Source organism: Stegostoma tigrinum, chromosome 12 (genome assembly GCF_030684315.1).
Source record: "Stegostoma tigrinum isolate sSteTig4 chromosome 12, sSteTig4.hap1, whole genome shotgun sequence".
Classification (NCBI taxonomy): domain Eukaryota; kingdom Metazoa; phylum Chordata; class Chondrichthyes; order Orectolobiformes; family Stegostomatidae; genus Stegostoma; species Stegostoma tigrinum.
This window is the reverse complement of record NC_081365.1, coordinates 33,489,522-33,511,454: the sequence shown is the minus strand read 5'-3', so window position 1 is coordinate 33,511,454 and position 21,933 is coordinate 33,489,522. Positions and strand designations below refer to the sequence as shown.

The 21,933-nt window shown below is 41.9% G+C and overlaps 1 protein-coding gene across 4 annotated transcripts in view; it reads left to right on the top strand.

Annotated features, from left to right (window-relative positions):
- The window catches only part of LOC125457110 (immunoglobulin-like domain-containing receptor 2), a 143,119-nt gene extending 124,912 nt beyond the window's left edge, over positions 1-18,207 (top strand). For all 4 annotated transcript variants that reach the window (XM_059650273.1, XM_059650275.1, XM_059650274.1 and 1 more), the window contains 2 exons: positions 7,265-7,910; positions 9,387-18,207. In XM_059650273.1, coding sequence (XP_059506256.1) covers positions 7,265-7,910; positions 9,387-9,422 — 682 coding nt within the window. In that variant the 3' untranslated portion in view covers positions 9,423-18,207. The remainder of the gene's footprint in view (positions 1-7,264; positions 7,911-9,386) is intronic.
- Positions 18,208-21,933: the final 3,726 nt, after the last annotated feature.

The following is a 21,933-nucleotide window of genomic DNA, read 5'->3' as shown; positions in this document are numbered from 1 at the left end:
GACGTGGAAGCTCAACACGACTCTGTTGACCCCAGAGAACGTCGAGGAGCTTAAGAGGGAGTACACCGGTTGGAGAACCGTGAAACCCCTCTTTGAGTCTCCAGGCGACTGGTGGGAGACGGTGAAGGAGAACATCAAGAGGTTCTTTGTCCTCAAGGGTGTTCAGAAGGCAAGAGAGAGGCGGGGAAAGCTGTCGCAACTCCAGAAAAGGGTGCAGAACCTGCTCCTTCTGCAGTCGATGGGGGTCGATGTCACGGAGGACCTCCGCGAGGTGAGGGGCCAGCAAGCCTCGCTCTTCGCCGCGGAGGCCTCCAGGATAATCTTCCGGTCCAGGGTCCGCTCCGTGGAGCGGGACGAGACGTGCTCGCGTTTCTTCTTTCAGAAGGTGCACAAAGAGAGCTCTGTGCTTAGCCGGCTGAAGGAGGACGACGGCTCGGTGACGTCGTCTCGGCCCGACGTTTTGAGGATCAGCAGATCCTTCTATGCCGGACTGTACGACACGAAGCCCACGGACAGCACGGCCTCCGAGTCGTTCCTGTCGTCTATCACGGAGGTCTTAGACGACGGCACGAGGGAGTGGCTGGACCGGCCGATATCCCTGGACGAGCTGGCCAGAGCCCTCAAGTCCTTGCAGAGGAATAGGACTCCCGGAAGTGATGGCTTACCGGTCGAGCTGTATTCTGCTCTGTGGGGCCTGGTCGGCCAGGACCTGCTGGAGGTGTACGATAGTGCGCTTCGGGCAGGGGAAATGTGCAAGTCCATGAGGAAGGGCATCATCACCCTCATTTACAAGAGGAAGGGGGAGAGGAAAGAAATTAAGAATTGGCGTCCCATTTCACTTTTGAACGTGGATTACAAAATCCTGGCCAAGGTCATTGCCAACCGGGTCAGGTCTGTCCTGGCGTCGGTGATTCACCCTGACCAAACCTGTGCTGTGCCGGGCAGGAAGATCGCTGAGAGCCTCGCGCTCATCAGGGATACGATCGCCTACGTACAGGACAGGCGGGTGGACACCTGCCTCGTCAGCCTGGACCAGGAGAAGGCCTTCGACAGGGTCTCTCATGCTTACATGAGGGACGTCCTCTCCAAATTGGGGTTCGGGGAGGGCATCCGCAATTGGATCCGGCTGCTCTACGCCAACATCGTTAGCGCAGTCTCGATCAATGGGTGGGAATCAGACAGTTTTCCTGTTAGATCTGGAGTCAGGCAGGGCTGCCCGCTCTCTCCTGCCTTGTTCGTGTGCTGTGTGGAGCCCTTTGCCGCCTCCATCAGGAAGGACGTGAGCCTGAAGGGCGTGACTATCCCAGGCAGCGGAGGCCTTCAGGTCAAGACCTCCCTGTACATGGATGATGTCGCCGTCTTCTGCACCGATCGTCGGTCGGTCAGTAGGCTGTTGGACATCTGCGGCCAGTTTGAACTGGCCTCGGGTGCCAAAGTCAATAGGGGTAAGAGTGAGGTCATGTTCTTCGGGAACTGGGACGACCGCTCCTTCATCCCCTTCACCGTCAGGACAGACTGCCTGAAGGTGCTGGGTGTTTGGTTTGGTGGAGCTGGGGCATGCACTAAGACTTGGGAGGAGCGTATCTCCAAATTTAAGCAGAAGCTGGGCAGGTGGACGCTCCGGTCCCTCTCCATCGCGGGTAAGAACCTGGTTGTCAGGTGCGAGGGGCTTTCGGTACTGTTGTATGTGGCGCAGGCCTGGCCTATTCCCTGGACCTGCGCCGCTGCGGTCACCCGGGCCATCTTCCACTTCATTTGGGGGTCGAGGATGGACCGGGTCCGCAGAGATACCATGTACAAAGACCTGGGAAATGGGGGAAAGGGCGTACCGAACGCCACCCTCGCCCTGACGGCTACCTTTGTGTGTGGCTGCATCAAGCTGTGTGTAGATCCTCAGTACACAAACACCAAGTGTCACTACTTACTGAGGTTCTACCTGTCCCCGGTGTTGTGAAGGATGGGCCTGGCCTCGTTGCCGCGGAACGCTCCGAGTAGTTGGACCATTCCGTACCACCTGTCCTTCGTGGAGAAATTTTTGAAAGGAAACACCTTTGACCACAAGGCCGTCAGGCAGTGGTCAGCACGTAGTATCCTCAGGACCCTTCGGGAAAAGGAGAGGGTGGATCCCGTCGTGTGGTTCCCCATGCAGACTGCCAAAGTCGTTTGGCAGAATGCCTCATCGCCAGAACTTTCAAACCAGCACAAGGACGTTGCTTGGCTGGCGGTGAGAGGGGCTCTGCCAGTGAGATCCTTTATGCATGCCTGGAATCTCTGCACCACCGCACGCTGCCCTCGAGGTGGCTGCGGGGGGGACGAGACTGTTGATCACCTCCTTCTGGAGTGTGCCTAATGCGCAGGAGGTCTGGAGGGGGATGCAGTGGTATTTGTCGAGGTTCGTCCCGAGCAGCTCCGTGACGCGGGACTCCGTGCTCTACGGGCTGTTTCCGGGGACGCACGCCGAGACCAACATCAACTGCGCCTGGAGGACCATCAATGCGGTGAAGGACGCTCTTTGGTCTGCCCGCAACTTGCTGGTCTGCCAGCTGAAAGAACTGGCCCCGACCGAGTGTTGCAGACTGGCGCACTCCAAGGTCCAGGGCTACGTGCTGAGGGACGCGCTAAAGCTTGGGGCAGCCGCCGCCAAGGCGCGGTGGGGAAAGACCACTGTATGAGCCCCCTCGTCCAGAAAAGGGAAAAGAATCCTGTCTGGTAACTGGGCCCAGCTGGCGCCTTCCCCAACTGGTCAGGGGACCAACTGGGACTGTGCCGGGTGACGACTGCCGGGGCGGTTTCTTTGCTTTGTTTTTTTTTTCCCTTTAGTTGGTGTACGTACCCCCGGGTAACCCGGAGTGGCTTGCATGACTGGGTAGGTGTATAAATGTTTTATTTTTTGTACATTCTATGAATAAAGTATATTTTTTCAAATAAAAAAAAGGTGACAAAATGTCTGAAAACTAACCTTCCAGCTCAGCGAGCAAACTCACATCCAGAACAGAAGGAGGCTATTTAGACCTGTGGTGTATGTCAGCTTTCTGCAACAGCAAATCATCTGACCATACAGCCTATATTTTCCTTGTAGCCCTGCATTCCTTTTACCTCTTCAATTGATTATCCAGTCCCCTGCTGAAGACTATGATTGAAACTACCTCCCCCATTCTTTACACAGTGCATTCCATGGCTAACCACCTGCTCCATATGTTGAGAAAAATCCTCATGCCATCTTTTATTCTTTTCACATTCATCTTAAACCGATGTTAACAAAGTGTGAAGCTGGATGAACGCAGCAGGCCAAGCAGCACCTCAAAAGCACAAAAGGTGACATTTCGGGCCTAGACCCTTCATCAGAGAGGGGGATGGGGAGAGGGTTCTGGAATAAATAGGGAGAGAGGGGGAGGCGGACCGAAGATGGAGAGAAAAGAACATAGGTGTAGAGGAGAGTATAGGTCAGTCCAGGGAAGACGAACAGGTCGAGGAGGTGGGATGAGGTTAGTAGGTAGGAAATGGAGGTGCGGCTTGAGGTAGGAGGAAGGGATAGGTGAGAGGAAGAACAGGTTAGGGAAGCGGGGACAGACTGGGCTGCTTTTGGGATGCAGTGGGGGAAGGGGAGATTTTGAAGCTTATGAAATCCACATTGATACCATTGGGCTGCAGGGTTCCCAAGTGGAATATGAGTTGCTGTTCCTGCAACCTTCAGGTGGCATCATTGTGGCACTGCAGGAGGCCCATGATGGACATATCGTCTGAGGAATGGGAGGGGGAGTTAAAATGGTTCGCGACTGGGAGGTGCGGTTGTTTGTTGCGAACTGAGCGGTGGTGTTCTGCAGAGCGGTCCCCAAGCCTCCACTTGGTTACCCCAATGTAGAGGAAGCCACACCGGGTGCAGTGGATACAATATACCACATTGGCAGATGTGCAGGTGAACATCTGCTTAATATAGAAAGTCATCTTGGGGCCTGGGATGGGGGTGAGGGAGGAGGTGTGGGGGCAAGTGTAGCACTTCCTGCAGTTGCAGTGGAAGGTGCTGGGTGTGGTGGGGTTGGAGGGGAGTGTGGAGTGGACAAGGGAGTCCCGGAGAGAGTGGTCTCTGTGGAAGGCAGACAAGGGTGGGGATGGAAAAATGTCTTGGGTGGTGGGGTCAGATTGTAGATGGCGGAAGTGTCGGAGGATGATCCGATGTATCCGGAGGTTGGTGGGGTGGTATGTAAGAATAAGGGGGATCCTCTTGGGGCGGTTGTGGTGGGGGCGGGGTGTGAGGGATTTGTTGCGGGAAATGCAGGAGACGTGGTCAAGGGTGTTCTCGACCACTGCGGGGGGAAAGTTGCAGTCCTTGAAGAACCAGCCAGTCCCCGGCTCCCTAACCTGTTCTTCCTCTCACCTATCCCGTCCTCCCACCTCAAGCCACACCTCCGTTTCCTACCTACTAACCTCATCCAGGCTCCTTGACCTGTCCGTCTTCCCTGGATTGACCGATCCCCTCCCTACCTCCCCACCTATGCTCTCCTCTCCACCTATCTTCTTTTCTCTCCATCTTCGGTTCGCCTCCCCCTCTCTCCCTATTTATTCCAGAACCCTGTCCCCATTTCCCTCTCTGATGAGGGGTCTAGGCCCAAAACGTCAGCTTTTGTGCTCCTGAGATGCTGCTTGGCCTGCTGTGTTCATCCAGCTTCACTCTTTGTTATCTTGGATTCTCCAGCATCTGCAGTTCCCATTATTTCTTAAACCGATATTCTCTGGTTCTCAAATATTCCACTAATGGGAACAGTTATTTGCTTTCTCTTCTGTCCAGACCTCTCATGATTTTGTCCATCTCAGTCAGATCTCTCAACCTTCTCTTCTCCAAGGATGAGCCCTAGCTACTCCAATCTGTGTAACTGAAATCCTTCACCTTTGGAACTATTCTCAGAAGTCTTTTTTCCAACCTGTCTCTAATGGCTTCGCATCCTTAAAATTACATTGGACCCAGAAATGGGCACGATACTCTAATTGAGATTAAGCTAGTGCTTTACTGTAAGTTCCTTGCCTGGTACTCAATTCCTTGATTTATAAAGCTCACTATCCATTTTGCCTTATTAACAACTGCTTTTTCAGCCTTCTCTGTCACCTTCAATGTTGTCTGCAGGTCCGCCTCTGCACCTCCACCATTTTTTTTTCTCTCACCTAGTCCTCATTCTTCCTATGAAAATGTATTCATCATCGAATCCCTACAATGTGAAAACAGGCCCTTCAGCCCAACAAGTCCACACCGCCCTTCAGTTCGTCCCACCCAGACCCATCCTTCTAATAACCCACATAATTGAACGCTAAAGGGCAATTTAGCATGGCCAATTCACCCAGCCTGCACATCTTTGGACTGTGTGAAGAAACCAGAGCACCCGGAGGAAACCCACGCAGACACGGGGAGAATGTGCAGACTCCATACAGATAGTCGCCTGAGGGTGGAATTGAACCCAGGTCCCTGGCACTGTGAGGCAGCAGTATTAACCACTGAGCCACCGTGCTGCCAATTTGTTTCATATTTCCTGTAATAAATTTAATCTGCTACATGCTCAACTGATTCACCAGCCTAAGGTATCTTGAACTGTATTACTATTCTCTACCTAGTTCATAATACTTTCATGTTTTGTGTCATTGGTACAAGTTGAAATTGTGCCTTACATACCAAGGTACATTAATACAGATCAAGAAAAGCAATGATCCTAATCTTGACTCCAGAGAAATCCAACTATATATCTTCTACTAGTTTATAGTAACCAATTTATGATTCATGCTGACATGTTCTATTTTTTGAGCTTCACCTTGGTTGTCAAGCCTGTTAAGTAGCGTTTCAACACAATCATTCTTTTCAATTCCATGTACATCACATCAACTGCATAATTGCCACCAGCCTCATTGTTATCTCATCAAATCAAGTTAAGCACAATTTGCCATTAACAAATCCATGCTGACTTTTTTTATTATTGTATGTTTGGTGAAGCGATATTTTTTTGTTTATATTTGAAATCATGCAGTCCAATGGTTCTTCAAAACTGAGATCAAGCTAACTGGCCTGTAGTTTCTTGTTTTCACTTTCACTACTGTCTTGAACAGTGAGATCATGTTCACTACCTTTGAACCTATGGGGACAAGTCTAGGACCTGGGAAATTCAGCATGTTCAAAACCAACAAAACCATTACTTTTCTTACCATATCATATCTGAGGGATTTTGTCGGCATTTAGTTCCATTAATTTCATCAGTTCTAGTTCTTTAATAATTAGTGTGACCAATTAGTAATGCTTTTGGTTTCCCAGTATCCTACATACACTTTCTGGCTTCTACATGAACATAGACATAAAATAATTGCTTCACTTTTGTCATTTCTTTAAGCTGTATTATAGTTTCATCTTTCTTTGCCTGTGAGGGACCCACAAGTACTTTCTCTAATCTCTTCAGTTTTACAGGTTATTTTTATTTTCCAGATAGTATCATCTCATATCCCACATATCAATTCCTGATCACACTTTACTAAATTTTAAAATCCTTTCAAATCTTGGATTACTGTTCATTTTGGCAACATAAACTTATCCTTTTATCAAATAATACCCTTACCTTCATGTTAGCTGATAGTGGACCATTATTCTCATGGGGTTTTTATTCCTCAGGGATATATAATTATTGTAAATTTCTTCAATGATATACTGATCTAGAAAACTGTTTAAATGCTTTCCATGAATTTGTTTTCCAGATTATTAGTTTAGCGATTTCACTTCCAAGGACTACAAGTATTTAATTTAAGTATTTAATTTTGTTGTGCGACTTCTGTGCACTCCATTTTCCACCATTCCAAACCAAAGATGGAACTGAAGTGTGAGTGATAATAGGAACTGCAGATGCTGGAGAATCCAAGATAATGAAATGTGAGGCTGGATGAATACAGCAGGCCCAGCAGCATCTCAGGAGCACAAAAGCTGACGTTTCGGGCCTAGACCTCTCTCTGATGAAGGGTCTAGGCCCGAAACGTCAGCTTTTGTGCTCCTGAGATGCTGCTGGGCCTGCTGTGTTCATCCAGCCTCACATTTCATTATCCTGGAACTGAAGTGTGCTCTAATATGAATACTGTACATGCTGTTTGTTTAGCAAAGCTTTACTCAGAGTATGTTTTTTCTATGAACAAAGTGCACAGAAGTAAATGAACTCTAGTTGAAATAGAATTTCATAACCGGATTTAATTTGGTTGAAATGCAGTAGAAAACCACAAAGATAATTTCACTTTTATTGCTCACTAGGTCACGGTCTCGATCTCGATCTTGTGAAAGACAAAGGATTGAATTCCATGACAAAGACCAAACGAGGTCACTGGATGAACTTGAACAATTTGCAGAATCATACCATTACAAGGGGAGGAGGGGTAATTCCCTAGAGCCGGAAAGGTGGGAGAGAAAAAGTACTGACAGAGGGGATTATTATAGAGCACTCAGAGACCGGTATCACTATCAAGATAGCTCTTTGGATGATTACTATAACAAAAGGAGTCGAAGCAGGAATGAGCGGTATGATACTGATCAGGGACATATTTATAATAGTCAAAGGAAGAGAGATAGGCAAGAAGAATATCCACTAAGGTGCACAAATGAGGGCATCAGAGCTTATGATGATGCTTTTATGAGCAATGTTTTGGAGAGAAAAGCCAAATGTAAATCTTACAATGAGAGCTATGGCAGTGAAACCCCTTCCAAAACCAGCATCAAGCGAGGGAATGACCATTACTATGGGAAACCTCCAAGCTACAGGGCAGAAGAGGAAGAGACACTGCCTCCATACTCTGAAATGCACTTGCAGAGGCTTAGGCCAGAAGAACTGGCAGGAAAAGCCTACTACCAGAAAATGGAATGCAGTCATGAGAGGAAAGAACAAACAAGGCAGAAGAAAGCTGTAAGTTCAATTATATTTTTAATAAAGAATTATTTTAGTTTTACTTTCTTTGAACAGAACCGCATTAGCTGGATTTAAACTTAACTACGCGAGGCTAGTGATAAGGTGTAGAGCTGGACGAACATTCTAGACTAGTGCCTTGTGCTTGCCAAGGAGCAGCTGTCAGTGCTGGCAAACAGAGTATTTTCTCACTTCTGCCATCCACCTCAAAGCAACCTAAATTCTTTAGTATGTCACAGACACTAAAGCAGAGCATTATACCTTTATCCAGTGATGTCCCTTCAGAGGATTCAAACCTCCCAGGCTGCAGTTCCTGAGATTGATGGATTCTAGAATTGATTGGCTTAAACTCATAAGCTGAACTGAAGCTTTGTCTGCAATTAAACCATTCCAGAATGCAATGAGAAATTTCTTGTGACAGACGTTCCCAGAGAGGGAATTGTTTACATTTTAATGGGTAAGTGCAGGAAAAATAACAAGAATACACATCTCTATTATAAGAGGGCATATACCTGGCAGAAATATTTCGCTTATGTTTTTCATTACTTCTATGCTAAAAGGAAAGTTGCATTAAATTCGGGGAGACTGATGTTTGCACTCCACAGTAGTTTGCAGATTAAGACAATTGGAAGGAAAAGCATGCAGCATTTGTAACTAGCACACAATTCACAACCACCAGCTTTCCACCACCACTGACAATAAAAACTGGTTCACTGGTTTTACTAATGCTGATAATTAAGCAGAACTTTAAAAAAATTTGTGTTTGTATTTATTTTTTAAATAAATTGGTTCCATAATAATATTTTTAAAACAAATTAGCTTAATAGTAATATAATTTTTTAACGAAACATTTATCAGACAGTACTTTAAAAATATTTACCAAAAAGAAAACTGATCTCTTTCTTACTATAGTTAATTTATAAAACCTGATATGAATTCTGATTCATTGAAAACAAAAAGAATACATTGAAGGTTCTAAATTAAGCTCTTTGTACATTTTGGTCTGTGTCTGATGACAGCTGGCTCTGATTGCAGGAGTGCTACATTAGAAAGTAAATAGCACAGCTGCCACACAGAAGCAGAGAACCATCACCATTAGTGGTATTCAAAGGACTCCTCTTGATTCAACAATGCTGGTTGCAACAAAAAAATAAATGACAAGCACTGGTTACTCAAGCCTCTTATTTTTTTCTAGCTTCAGACAGACAGTTTGTTCTACAGTCTAAACAAAGTGGTTTCTCTGCAAAGAAAGTTACTTTCAAGGAGATTTGGCCTGCAATCACATTTGATTCTACAAAAAGAACTGTTCTCATTAATGTGACTGATGACTATGCAATATGCTGATTTGAAAGTTTTACTCATTTTCAATAACTGGGATAAGGAATGTCAAATCAATGATATTTAAAATATTCACCATCTAATTTGCCCATCACATTATATCTTTGGTTGTTGGACTAATGTGTTTTTGCCCTACAGAATCATTTCCCAGCCAGAGATGCTCTTGTGGTGTGAAACTAAAAAGAATTAAGTGAAGATTCTGTTTCCAAGATGGTACTGCTTGACAAATGAGAAATGCCAAGGATTTCAGAATGTTGGGGACATCATCTGTTCTACATGGGAACTTTACAATACTTGATAAAATGGATTGCAAAACACTCGGAACTGACTACTACAGTTCCATATTTTAAAGTATTATGAGTCTCTGGGAGATTTGTCAGATTGGTTTACATGTACAGTATTAAAGTGGTGGCTTTATTACCTACCACAATTTATGTGACGGTTGATGACATTCTAGAACTTAGGAACCAAATTTTTGTTTTGGATTACCAATTCAATACAGCGGAGTGTGAACATTACCTTATCCATTTGGTCCAGACACTAGGTGGCATTATAAAATTTCAAATAAACCGTAGAATCATGAAATTTTATAGTACAGAAAAAATAAATCATCTAGCTAAACACCACCTATGCTATTCCTCTGAAGGAACTATTTTACTTAGTTACCTTCCTAAGTTCTTTGAACTATTTTCTTGTTTCAAATATTTATGCATCTTCCCTTTAAACACAGCTATGGAACCAGTTTTGCAACTATTACTGCTGTAGAATCCCATGCCTTAACCAATCCAAACAAATTATTTCCTTAATTCCTAGTTGTGTTGGTGATAAAATTAAATCTATGCCCTGCTCATTTACTGAACAGTACCATTCTGTTTACTTATTAATTATTCTCAAATTGAACATTGCTCTTTGATATCTTTTTATAATTTTCTTTCATCCAATGAAACAGCCCAGTTCCTTAGTTTCTCCTGAGAACTAACCAATTAGAATAAATTTTCATCTATTGAATTCCATCAATCAATGCCTAAACATTCTCAATATCATTCAAGTCCAATGTTACAATCCTGGGCAGTACACTTCTCCAATTCTGTGGCCACCTGCAATAATATTAACACCATAATTTATCCTCTTAGTGGCTTTCTCACGTCTTCTTGCTTTGATACTCTAGCATAAGAACTAGGAGCAGGAGTGGGCCATCTGTCCCCTCAAGCCTGCCACACCATTTACTAAGATCGTGGCTGATCTTTTTGACACTCAGCTCTACTTACCTGCCCACTCACCATAACCCTTAATTAATTTACTGTTCAAAGATTTATCTAGCCTTGTGTTGAAAACATTTAGTGAGGTAGCTTCAACCACTTCACTGGGCAGGGAATTCCACAGAATTTGGGTGAAGAAGTTCCTCCTGACCTCAGTCCTACATCTGCTTCCCTTTATTTTGAGGCGATGCCCTCTGGTCCTAGTTTCACCTGCTAGCGGAAACAATCTCCCTGCCTCCACTTTATCTATTCCCTTCATAATCTTATATGTTTCTTTAAGATCTCCCCTCATTCTTCTGAATTCCAATGAGTATAATCCCAGTCAATTTAGTCTCTCCTCATAATCCAACCCTCTCAACTCTGGAATCAACATGTTATATGTATACCAATCTCACATGTCCACAGTTACCTAATATAAATATCTCTCTGCTGCCTCTAATCAAGAGACTAAAATCCATTTATCTCTTTATCCAACACAACCCATGTCTGGACCACTTCCAGTTGTATTATTGTTCTCACACTCTTCTCAAAACTTCATTGGTGAGCAGAAACAACTTCTCAACCATAACTTTATCTACAAACTTCAATATCTCTTGCTCTCACAATATCTCCTTGTTTGCATCCAATATTGGGGGAATTCATTTAGCAGCCACTGATCCTCAATCTGGTATTCCAAACTTCCAGCTTCCAATTCTGCCATCCATTATTGCCCTGACCTAACTTTTCACTTTCTCTCCGTATTCCCCCCCAAAACCATGCCATCCCCATAAAACTGTGGATGTCTTCTCTCTTTTTCAAGACCCTCAATGTCTGGCTACTGTCCAATCAATATGCAAAGATCTTATTCATCAAAATCTCAAATGACACATTTATGGCATAATTGTTACTCAACAGCTTTCCTGATTCTCCATATCCCTACTTTATCTGATCCTAGCTTTTCTCCTTTGAAGCCCTCCTACAGGGTACTGCACTCCTTTGGTTTCTTTTGATGTATTTAGGAGTCACACAACACCAGGTTATAGTTCAATAGGTTTAGGCTCCATCAGGTGAAGTGATGTAACTTTTGATGTAATTATGGCAATATATTTATGGCAGCAGCTGCTCCTGCTGTCCATCATCTCTGGTATATACAAATCATTGGGCTCCCCTCTTTTCACCCTATCTTCACCATACAGGCAAATGGGGTTATTTTCCTATATGCTGACAAGCTGTATGCTAACTTCAGTTCCCTTCCACTGGCCCGTTACTTTCTTTCAAGACCTGAATGAACTAAAATGAACTGCAGCTAAATGCCAGCAAAACATAAGAAATCCTCTTAAAATTCTAGTCAATAGCTCGATGGTTCTGGCTTGGATCCTGTCAGTGTCTTTGGTCATGATTTTAAGCTCAGTCAATTTGACACTTGTTTGTTAATGATCTCACGTCCCTTCTCTCTTTACAACAAATGCAAACTGTGGGGTTTCTTCTAACCCCAGCTTTCCTTTACACAAATAATCTTAAATCTTTCAATTTCTCTCAATAAAGTATAAAATCATTATAATAATTGATTTTAAAATACTATCCATTTAATGAAATTCATTACAACAAACAATTACAAAATATTAAGTTTCTTTGGATTTTAAGGAAGTTATCTTCTGTCAATCTCAAAACATTGTGAATCTTTTCTAATTCTGTTGTCTTAAGGTTAGGCTCATTGAATCTACAGATGTTTCTAATTCGACTCACTATATGTGGTAATCCAACATCATAGACAATTCATTTATAATTTGTATATTTTGTGAATTAGTAAAATGCCCCATTAACGTTTTCTCCATACATCTCTTGCCTCAGGTCTATCCAAGAGAAACAGTAAATGAGCAGTCTGGTGGTGAAGATGTCTAAGGGTTGAACATAGTTCTTGAAGCTACCTGATAAAATCTTCGTTAAACCAAATTTTATTTAACTTTACATTTTATCAAATCTGTTTCCTTATTTCATACAGGGTAAATGTAAAAGCAAAATGGCAAAACAAAGATCTGTAAATAGTAGATCCTGATTTTGATTAATTATTTGTATGCGAATTGTTGTCCCAGTGTTCCTCAATTCCCCCCACCTCACTACATACCTCTCCAGGGCCTTACTTATTTTGCAGTCAAGTAGCCGGTTTCGCAGCTTATTTGCCGCATTGCCCAAAAAGATTCCCATATAAATTTTACAACCCTTTGCTTAGCTAAGATTCAGAGCACACTGAAGTAGATATAAAATGTTTCCTGACACTCAGACAAGATGCACTCAGAACCTCAAAGTTTTTCCTTTTTAATCTGAATAAGATACCAACATAAGTAACCTATTGTTCCAAGCTGTATGCAAGAGCTTTTTCAACTTAACAGTCAATCATCTTTAGTAGCTACTCTCTGTTTTCATTTCAGACTAAATTCTTGCATTCTCAGATTCATAAAATCCAAAACGTCCAAATTACAATATGTCAATAAAGTTTCTACTTAAATCTGGTTGGTAATTTGATGTAAGAATAGCCTGGGTTGAATTTCAGGAGTAGACTCGTACTTTAAAAAATGAACAGATTAGCTATCGTATTTATTTGGAGCTAAGTATTTTCTTTCTCGTGATTAGTATTAGATAGCTTGATTAAAATGGAACAGTTGGAGGTATGATAATCACACTCCACTATAAAATGGGGCTAATTCCAATGACAATCTTATAGAAGCAAAAAAAAAAATCAGCAATACAAACTATCAGATCTGTCTCCTACATGTTCATATATGCCAATCTTTCTTACAAGATTTGAACATTTGCAATCAATGGACAGGAAAAGACCCACTGGTCTACCCAGTTTGTCCCACACAACTGCAATGCCTTGTGCATTACAATATCAAGACTCCCACCTCACCCAAGAACCATGTAACTTTCTGGGAGAGGCCATATATATATATATATACATATATATAATTAACATGTTCAAGGATGGGTCTATTAGAGTGCCTGTCGAGTATTAATTCCACCTTCTGTCATTGGTGATGTTAAAAAATGGCTGTAATTTCTTGTAGTTGTTATCTGAGAATAGTGTTGTTATGTCTGGTGACTTACTTTATCCATCTGACAGTAGTAGTAGATTTAAAACATTGTCAGGTACTTGATATTTAGTCAGGTATTTAATATTTTACTAACTATTGTGTTTAATTTTCACCACTTTCTGAATGCTAGTAAGAGAATATCATTATTGCTTTAGAAGAGGTTGGCTGAGTGTCATTCCAAAACTCTTCTAGATTTCCTCTTTGACATACACTGATAAGAAAATAAGACTATTTACATTAGCAACATTTTCTGTATGTATTTCTCTCTGAATACCTCTTATGATTGTACCTACTGTGTGATACTGGCAGCCAAAGTTTTACAATGTTCATTTTATTATTGTTGTTTTAGAAGAAAAATAGATATAAAACGCAAAATAGTAGCATTTTTGGTTAATTTGGTTGACCTGGTAACTAGGAAAATGGAGGGCTGCCTGTATCTCAGTACTGCATTGGAAGGAAACCATTTCTGCCTATGTAGTCTGTATGGAATAACCTACTAGTTAGTCAAACACAACACAATGGGCCTTATTTAATATTTTGCTTGCTGCCAGCATGATCTGCAAAATGATTTCAAAACTGCTTGAAACAGAATTGGAAATTCTGAATGGGTGTAACATTCTCCTCCAAAATGTATGAAAGTCACATGTTATACCATCTCGATAAGAAAACCTATCACAAAAGTGTCAACATTTACATACACCAGTTACAACCATATGTGATACGGTGAAAGCATTCCTCAATGTTAATTTTCACACAATGTTAGTGGATAAAGGAATAGCTCCCGTGCTGCATATTGAGAGTTAAGACCAAACAATTTTGTTCAGTTTCAGTGTAGTTTCTGTTCTGACCTGATCATTTGAAATGCACTACAAAACAGCCTTTTTCCTTTAAGCCACTGTTTCAAACATAGTCATGTTGGTAATAGTGAGAAAAGGTACATTTTGAACATTAAGACATCAAAATAATTCATAGAATAGCTTTTCTTTGTTACCTTGCAGTTCTCCTGAATTTTGCCCACTTTGCCTGCAGTATGTGTCTTTTCAGAATTGTGCCACAGCCAGTTTCTGCAAATGGTCACTGGCTGATATGCCTTTCTCATTAATCAGCAACCAAACAGTCATTGCCCTTAATGCCCTCACATGTAAAAATATCAGCCTACTGCCATTCACATGACCTCACTGCCATCCCTTAAGGCCCAGACAAAATACTTAATTTTGTCTCCATATGCTGATGGGTTCCGTGGTCTGCTTGAAAATTGCCCTCCCAGCAATCTCTCTCTGCACTGAATGATACAGCATCACTTGCCCATTGTCACCTGCCTTCCATGAACACTCATCTAAGCAAACATCTGCTGCCCATCATCATTGAAGCATCTACCCACACTTTAGGCACAATCCTAATGGGTGCCATGATCACTGTATTACCCTGCCATCTGACACTGGCTGAAAGGTCAGTTGGAAACCCACGCATGATCCTGACAGCTAACATGCAGCAATCACATTACTCCAAGGCAAGCCTTCCATCACTTACGAGGAAATCCTGCAGTAGAGAACCTCCAGTCCAATTGGGCAGCAGTCATGTTGTCCTAGAAGTTAGTAAACAATGTAGAAGAGCCAGGACTGACAGTTAAGTCCAAGTTTAGGAATGATAGTGAGGGATGAGTCAGAATGAGCAGCCGAATGTGGTTGTTGGAGGACCCCAATTCAAGACAACAAGAGGAGGGGTTAAGTATGCAGAAGATCAGTAGTGGGGTTGAGTGTTGGTGGGGGTGCTGCCTCTAAAGAAGTGCATCTGAGTGACCTTCTAAAGCGATTTACCTTCACTCCCCAAAAACATTTCCTGACATCAGGCATCTTGCATGGCATGAACCTCACCTCACCCACGGATAAAATATTCCAGAGCTGAGATGAGCCAATCAGCAATTTGAGGAATGCTGTAGATCCAGAATAGGGTACTGTCCAATGCCAACCTCCACCCTCCTGTAAATTTTAAACAAGTGCATGTGTGGACAACTGGAAGAGCACCTACTAGATTTTAAGTGCCCCCACAAATCTTAAACCTGCCAGCAAGGGGTCATAAAGTCGGCTCTCTGTGGCCTTTTACTTCACTAGAAATAGCATGCCTTCCCCCAAACTCCAGCACCCCCCCCATCCCCAATTACTGAGCAGCATTATTGTAATTCCCTCACCCACTGTGCAGAGCTGTTTATCTCCCATGCATCACTTTGCAATATTCCTATTCACCCACAATCTCACCCCATTCTGTTTAACGTGCATCAGGTCCAATCCTTTATTTATAATGTCTACTTTCGCTCCCCATCAAGAATCCTTGAATGCCCTTTAATGCACCATTTAAGATCTTTTTAGTTTTAAGATTTTCACAATAATTTACTTTAGCCTCAGCCAATAGCATTTCAATTCAGCAGGACGACTTCTTCCCATTGTCATATTGAGTTGTACACTCACCGGATCCACTGAACAGTACCTCAGCTAGTTTTCCTCTTTCCCCATTTTCTCCCACTATCCTCACCATTCTCACAATCTCATTATTTTATATCTGAGCAGAGCTACCCCCAACCTTCAATATTATTTAACCTAAATACAGTACATGTTTTTGACTTCCCATGTGCAATGTCATTGGCAGGTTGATGAGTTTAACTTTTTTTGCATCTGGAACATGTGACTGCAAGTTTCGTCAAATGATTTCAGTCACCTATCTGGTTCCAATGTTGGAAATAAACAAAACCAATGAATAAGATCCTTCATCTCAATTTGGGCACATTGTTGTATTATTTATCTACATAACGATAGTAGAAAATCGTAGGGTCACTCTGACACAGAAAGAGATGATTTGCCCATCAAATTCATTTTGACTCATATAGGGCCATCTCAGTAGGCACACCTCCTGGTTGAGACTTCACATTTTCCAAACCAACATGCTCCTAATCTTTTAAGTGTTATAAACTCCAAGTTACTTCAAATTCCATTATTTCAGTTGCTTTTACTAGTTGCTGAAAACCAGATACCTCATGTTCTATAGTTAAAATTTTAATTCTTTACATGAAAAATTATGTTTTAAGAGTCATTGAGGGGTAACTTTTCACACAGAGGGTGGTGCATGTATGTAAGGAGCTGCCAGAGAAAGTGATGGAGGCAATACAATTACAACATTTAATAGACGACTAGATAGATATATGAACAGGATGGTTTTATAGGCATATGGGCCAAATGCTCGCAAATAGGATTAGGTCAGATTGGGATATCTGGTCAGCGTGGACGAGTTGGATTGAAGGGTCTGTTTCCATGCTGTATGAATCTATGACTATGAATAATGAGCTAGATGTTCCCAATATCATTCTGGAGCTACCATTCCCAAAGCCTCACTGAGTCTATCTATTAAGGAGTAAACTATACAGCTGAGAAAGTCTCATTCATTCTTGAGCCAAGCCTTGTTAACTGTATTGACGGCAATGATGCACGAGTATCCTTAGCAGCTGGGGGAAAGGGGAAAATTGACCAACGTTTCCTGATAACAATTGCTGCCCACTGACCTTCTGCTGAAACACAAATATCCAACTTACCTCAATTGTAACACTCCATGTGACTAAACAACCTTTTGACATTACCAAGGTTTATCTATGAAGATGGCTATTTTAAGGTCTACTAGAAGACAGCTAGTTCATGCGAAAAGAGGAAAAAATTGCTGGAGGAAATTGAAAGAAAATCCACACTTGACAATAATAGTTACCAAAGTTGACATTTTCAGCACTAATTCAAAGGTTGTGAGTAAGAACATCATATTACTTTAAAAGGATCATTTAATTTCTCAGCTTCTCCCTTACCTTCCTCTATCTCCCCAACTAAAGGCATATACCATCTTGGAGAACTGTTCATAATTTAAGACGTACTCCCAGAAATGTATCTCAATTCCATCTATAAGCATTGGCATGGTATTAGATTACAGTACTATACTTACTAACACAGAATTACCACAACTGTGATCAGCAAAAACAAGTTTATGCTGGTGTAAGAAAATATTGCATTGAACCCAATAAAATCCTTCAAACAGGGATTGATTAATTCCTCTACAAAGTTGTTGTGGTGCCTTTTAAAAGCTGAACCTATCACTGACTTATCTCAAAGCAGGAATTCTTATTATGGTGCATATTGTACTTGCGTTCAGTATTGATTCAAGTAATGTGTAGCAGGTTGGATGTACTGTAGAAGAACATGCCATATGAAATAGTGTCATTTGTTTATTGATTCAAGCAACATAAAATGTATTTAATTAATCTTGATCAAAGTTAAAGATGGTTATTTTGGACACTGTTGCTGGAGTCTGTCTCTAATTATTGACTTTTAAAAAGGAAAGGGATCTTCACTGAGGCAGAACGTAGTGAAGTGTCTTAACATTGTCAAAGATTGGCAAGTGACTTATCTCTCAGAATTTGAAAATGAAAGTCTGAGTAATAGTTGTGTATTTCTTACCTCTAAGACTTCTAGACAAAGGGAACAATTTTAAGAGCATCTATAGTCTACAGAGGTACATGTTATTTGAGGTTTGCGTAATAATTGTATTTTGAATGGTGTTAAAATGACTTTTACTATTAAATTTCTTTAAAATCTTACAGTTATGAGAATTGGGTAAAAATTACTCCTGTCATATTTCAGATTATTGTTGTTCTAATACCTTTTGGTTTTAAAATTAAACTGTTGTTTTTCTTTCCAGAACTAAGAGAGTTTAATTCTATCATAATCTGTTCCTGAAGACAGTAAGTAGCTTGGTGCTATAGTATATACAGGGGTTGTGTTAAACTGTGTTGATAAAATTCCTGCTAATTACATAGTAAATCTGGTTGTCATAAAACTGTGCCTGAAATGGGATGTGTTTGATCATCTTCTAAAAAAAAATCATGATTTTTAACTTTTCAATAAATTGTGCTATTTCATGGACAATAAGCTGCAAACTGTTTTCAGAAACCATTAAAATATCACCATTAGAAAATGTTAATTTGATACTCAGTGAAACTGCACAACTTATATAGAGTGGACATTGTTTTAAAAAAAGGATAATAATATAGACACCTCAAGAGTCAGTCACTGTTTAGCAACAAGAGCTTAGTTTGTTTTTCTCATTAAGCCTTATATTGAGCAATAGAAATTCATTGATGTATTAGTACCTGGTCAAACTTTACTGTGTTGACCACTCCTGATATAATGTCAAATGTTCTTTCTTCCTGCCTATGTGGACTTGATATTGTGAATTTGTTAGAAAGGAAGGTAAGGAAACTTAAAATTGCATTTGAATTGCACAATGAATGTACCTCCACATTATTGCAAACAGGTCTTTAAAAGGATGTAACAAAGTGTGGAGCTGGATGAACACAGCAGGCCAAGCAGCATCTTAGGAGCACAAAAGCTGACGTTTTGGGCCTAAACCCTTCTTCAGAAAAGGGGGATGAGGAGAGGGTTCTGAAATAAATAAGGAGAGAGGGAGAGGCGGATCGAAGGTGGATAGAGGAGAAGACAGGTGGAGAGGAGACAGACAAGTTAAATGGGCGGGGATGGAGCCAGTAGAAGTGAGTATAGGTGGGGAGGAAGGGAGGGGATAGGTCAGTCCAGGGAGGACGGACAGATCAAGGGGGTGGGATGAGGTTAGTAGGTAGGGAATGGAGTGCGGCTAGAGGTGGGAGGAGGGGATAGGTGAGAGGAAGAACAGGTTAGGCAGGCGGGTACGAGCTGGGCTGCTTTTGGGATGCAGTGGAGGAAGGGGAGATTTTGAAGCTTGTGAAATCCACATTGATACCATTGGGCTGCAGGGTTCCCAAGCGGAATATGAGTTGCTGTTCCTGCAACCTTCGGGTGGCATCATTGTGGGATGTGGTCATTTACGCGGATACATTTGTAGCCTTTATGAAGGCTGTAAATCTTTTCATCTGTGTTTTTCAGGCTTTACAAAATTTAATTTGCATAAATAAAATTCCTCCGGAAAATCCATGATCACAAAATTGTGAATGAGCAATAAAATGGCAGAGCGCTTGACAATACCTATTCTAATTTCACGAATAAAGTGAAAATAGGAATGATTACAAATGCTTCACTAGATAGAGTCATAGAGATATGAAGCATGGAAACAGACCTTTTAGTTCAACTTGTCCATGCCAACCACATGTCCTATATAAATCTAGTCCTATTTGCTGACATTTGGCCCATATCCCTGTCAACTCCCTCTATTCATATACCCATCCAGATGCCTTTCGAATATTGTAATCACCCCAGCTTCCATCATTTCCTCTAGCAGCTCATTCCATGCATGCACCAACCTCTGTATGAAAAAGTTGCTGTTTAGGTAGCTTTCATATCTTTATCCTCTCAGCTTGAACCTACACCCTCTAGTTTTGGACTTCCCCACCCTGGGGAAAAGACCTTGTCTATTTACCCTATCAATGCCCCTCATGATCTTACCCATCAGCCTTTGAATCTCCATGTAAAATAGCCCAGGCCTATTTCACTACTTCATGTAGCTCAAACCCTCCAATCCTGTTAACATCCTCATAAACCTTTTCTGAGCCTGTTCTAGTTTCAGAGGATCCTTCCTGTAGGAAGGAGACCAGAATTGCATGCAGTACTCCGAACGCGGCCAAACCAATATCCATAAGACTTTTAAGATTTAAACAGTATTGACCACAATTTGTACGGGTCGATGATCCTGCCTAAGTCACATGGAAACCAAGTGTGATTTAATTAGAAAAACTAACGCATTTTTGACACCAGTCTAAACCTAACTTGTAAATTGAATGAAGCAAGAAATGGGCTAAGTCTTTAGATTAATTACATCCATTTTATATCTTTTATGTGATCAAACCAATCAGGAAATCCAAACATTATCTTGATTTTCTTTTCCATCAACTATCAGGTTAGGAAGCTGAAAGCTGGAGCTCAATCTTCCCAAAGTGGGCGATGGTGAATCAATTAGGAAAGTATGGCAAAAATGAAAAAAAATGAAATTCTTGACACAAGGAAAGAACAGTTATGTGTAGGATTTAATGGCTAGAGAAAATCTTGCATGGAAGGAGCGAGCGACCTATTTTCAGGAATTAGCATCTTACTATTTCTAATCTCACATCTCACATCAATCTATTTTCCTAAGCAGTGGAGAGAGACTAGTGAACTACAGTTCCTAAAATGATACACTCAGTGGGAACTTGTGGATATAGGTCACCTGCATCTTCTCTAGGCACTACCATTGGCCAGCTTTCTCCCTCCTCAAGATATGCTTATAGGCAGTGACCATCTGCATCCTTTGTCCAATGAAGTTTTCATTGCACAAGCACCAGCTTCACTATATCATCATAGCACATCTACAACTCACTTGAGTACTGTCGCCATTTCAATCTTGCACTTTGGAGCTCACCAAAAACTTTTATTGCAATGTTGCTACCAGACCACTTTGCCTGCAAGGGCAAGCACCTTCTCATGCATCAGCAAAGAGTGAATTTTCCTGCTTTTAGCTTACTTTCTTAGGATTCACTCACTTTGCACCTTCTTGGATGCTCATAGCATCTTGTCTTGCCTTTTTACACATCATTCAGCACATAAAAGCTTACACTAATTCTATCTTGTCATGCCTTTTAGTGCATACACAAAGCCAGGAAGCTTGTTACAATTAGCAGCAACTCAAGAGGGCAGGCATGTTGCAATATCTGGGACATCATTTTCACACCAACAGCATGAGTCAGCAGCAGTGGCAAACTGAATATGCTTCAAACGAGTGACCATATTTCAAAATCTAAGGGCAGTAATACTCTATCAAGTCAAGGGGGGCTATTATTAATTAGGGGTTCTGCCACGGTCAGTCAAGGGTAGCATCCAGTCTCGGTCCAGGAGATTGGACATTGTCAGTTAGCCGCTTGGAACAGTGAGGGTCCATATCAACGGTAATGGGATCCATCATCCACCATCAGGGGATAGACTGGGAGCTGAACAGAGATCAGCCAGGCTTGTCCTTTCAAATCAGTCTGGTTTTGGGCCATAGTCAGTCCTGGGATGTCACCACAAGTCACAGTGGGTTATCGGGGACCAGTAATGTGGTGGGCATGTTGGAAAATCAATTGTGGGGATTGGACAGAGCATACTTGGTTGCAGAGTGGATAATAATTTATGAAGGGGCAATTCAACCTGTAGGGGTAGGAGATAATACAGCATTGGAAGGTACACAGTACTGCACATATTATAGTTGGTCACCACCATGCTGGCTAATATGGGGTGACAGTCCATAGCAACATTTGTCATGGCTAAACTGTATGCCTGGGATTCGGACAGTAAAATGGGGAGATAAAGAATTAAATAAAGAGCT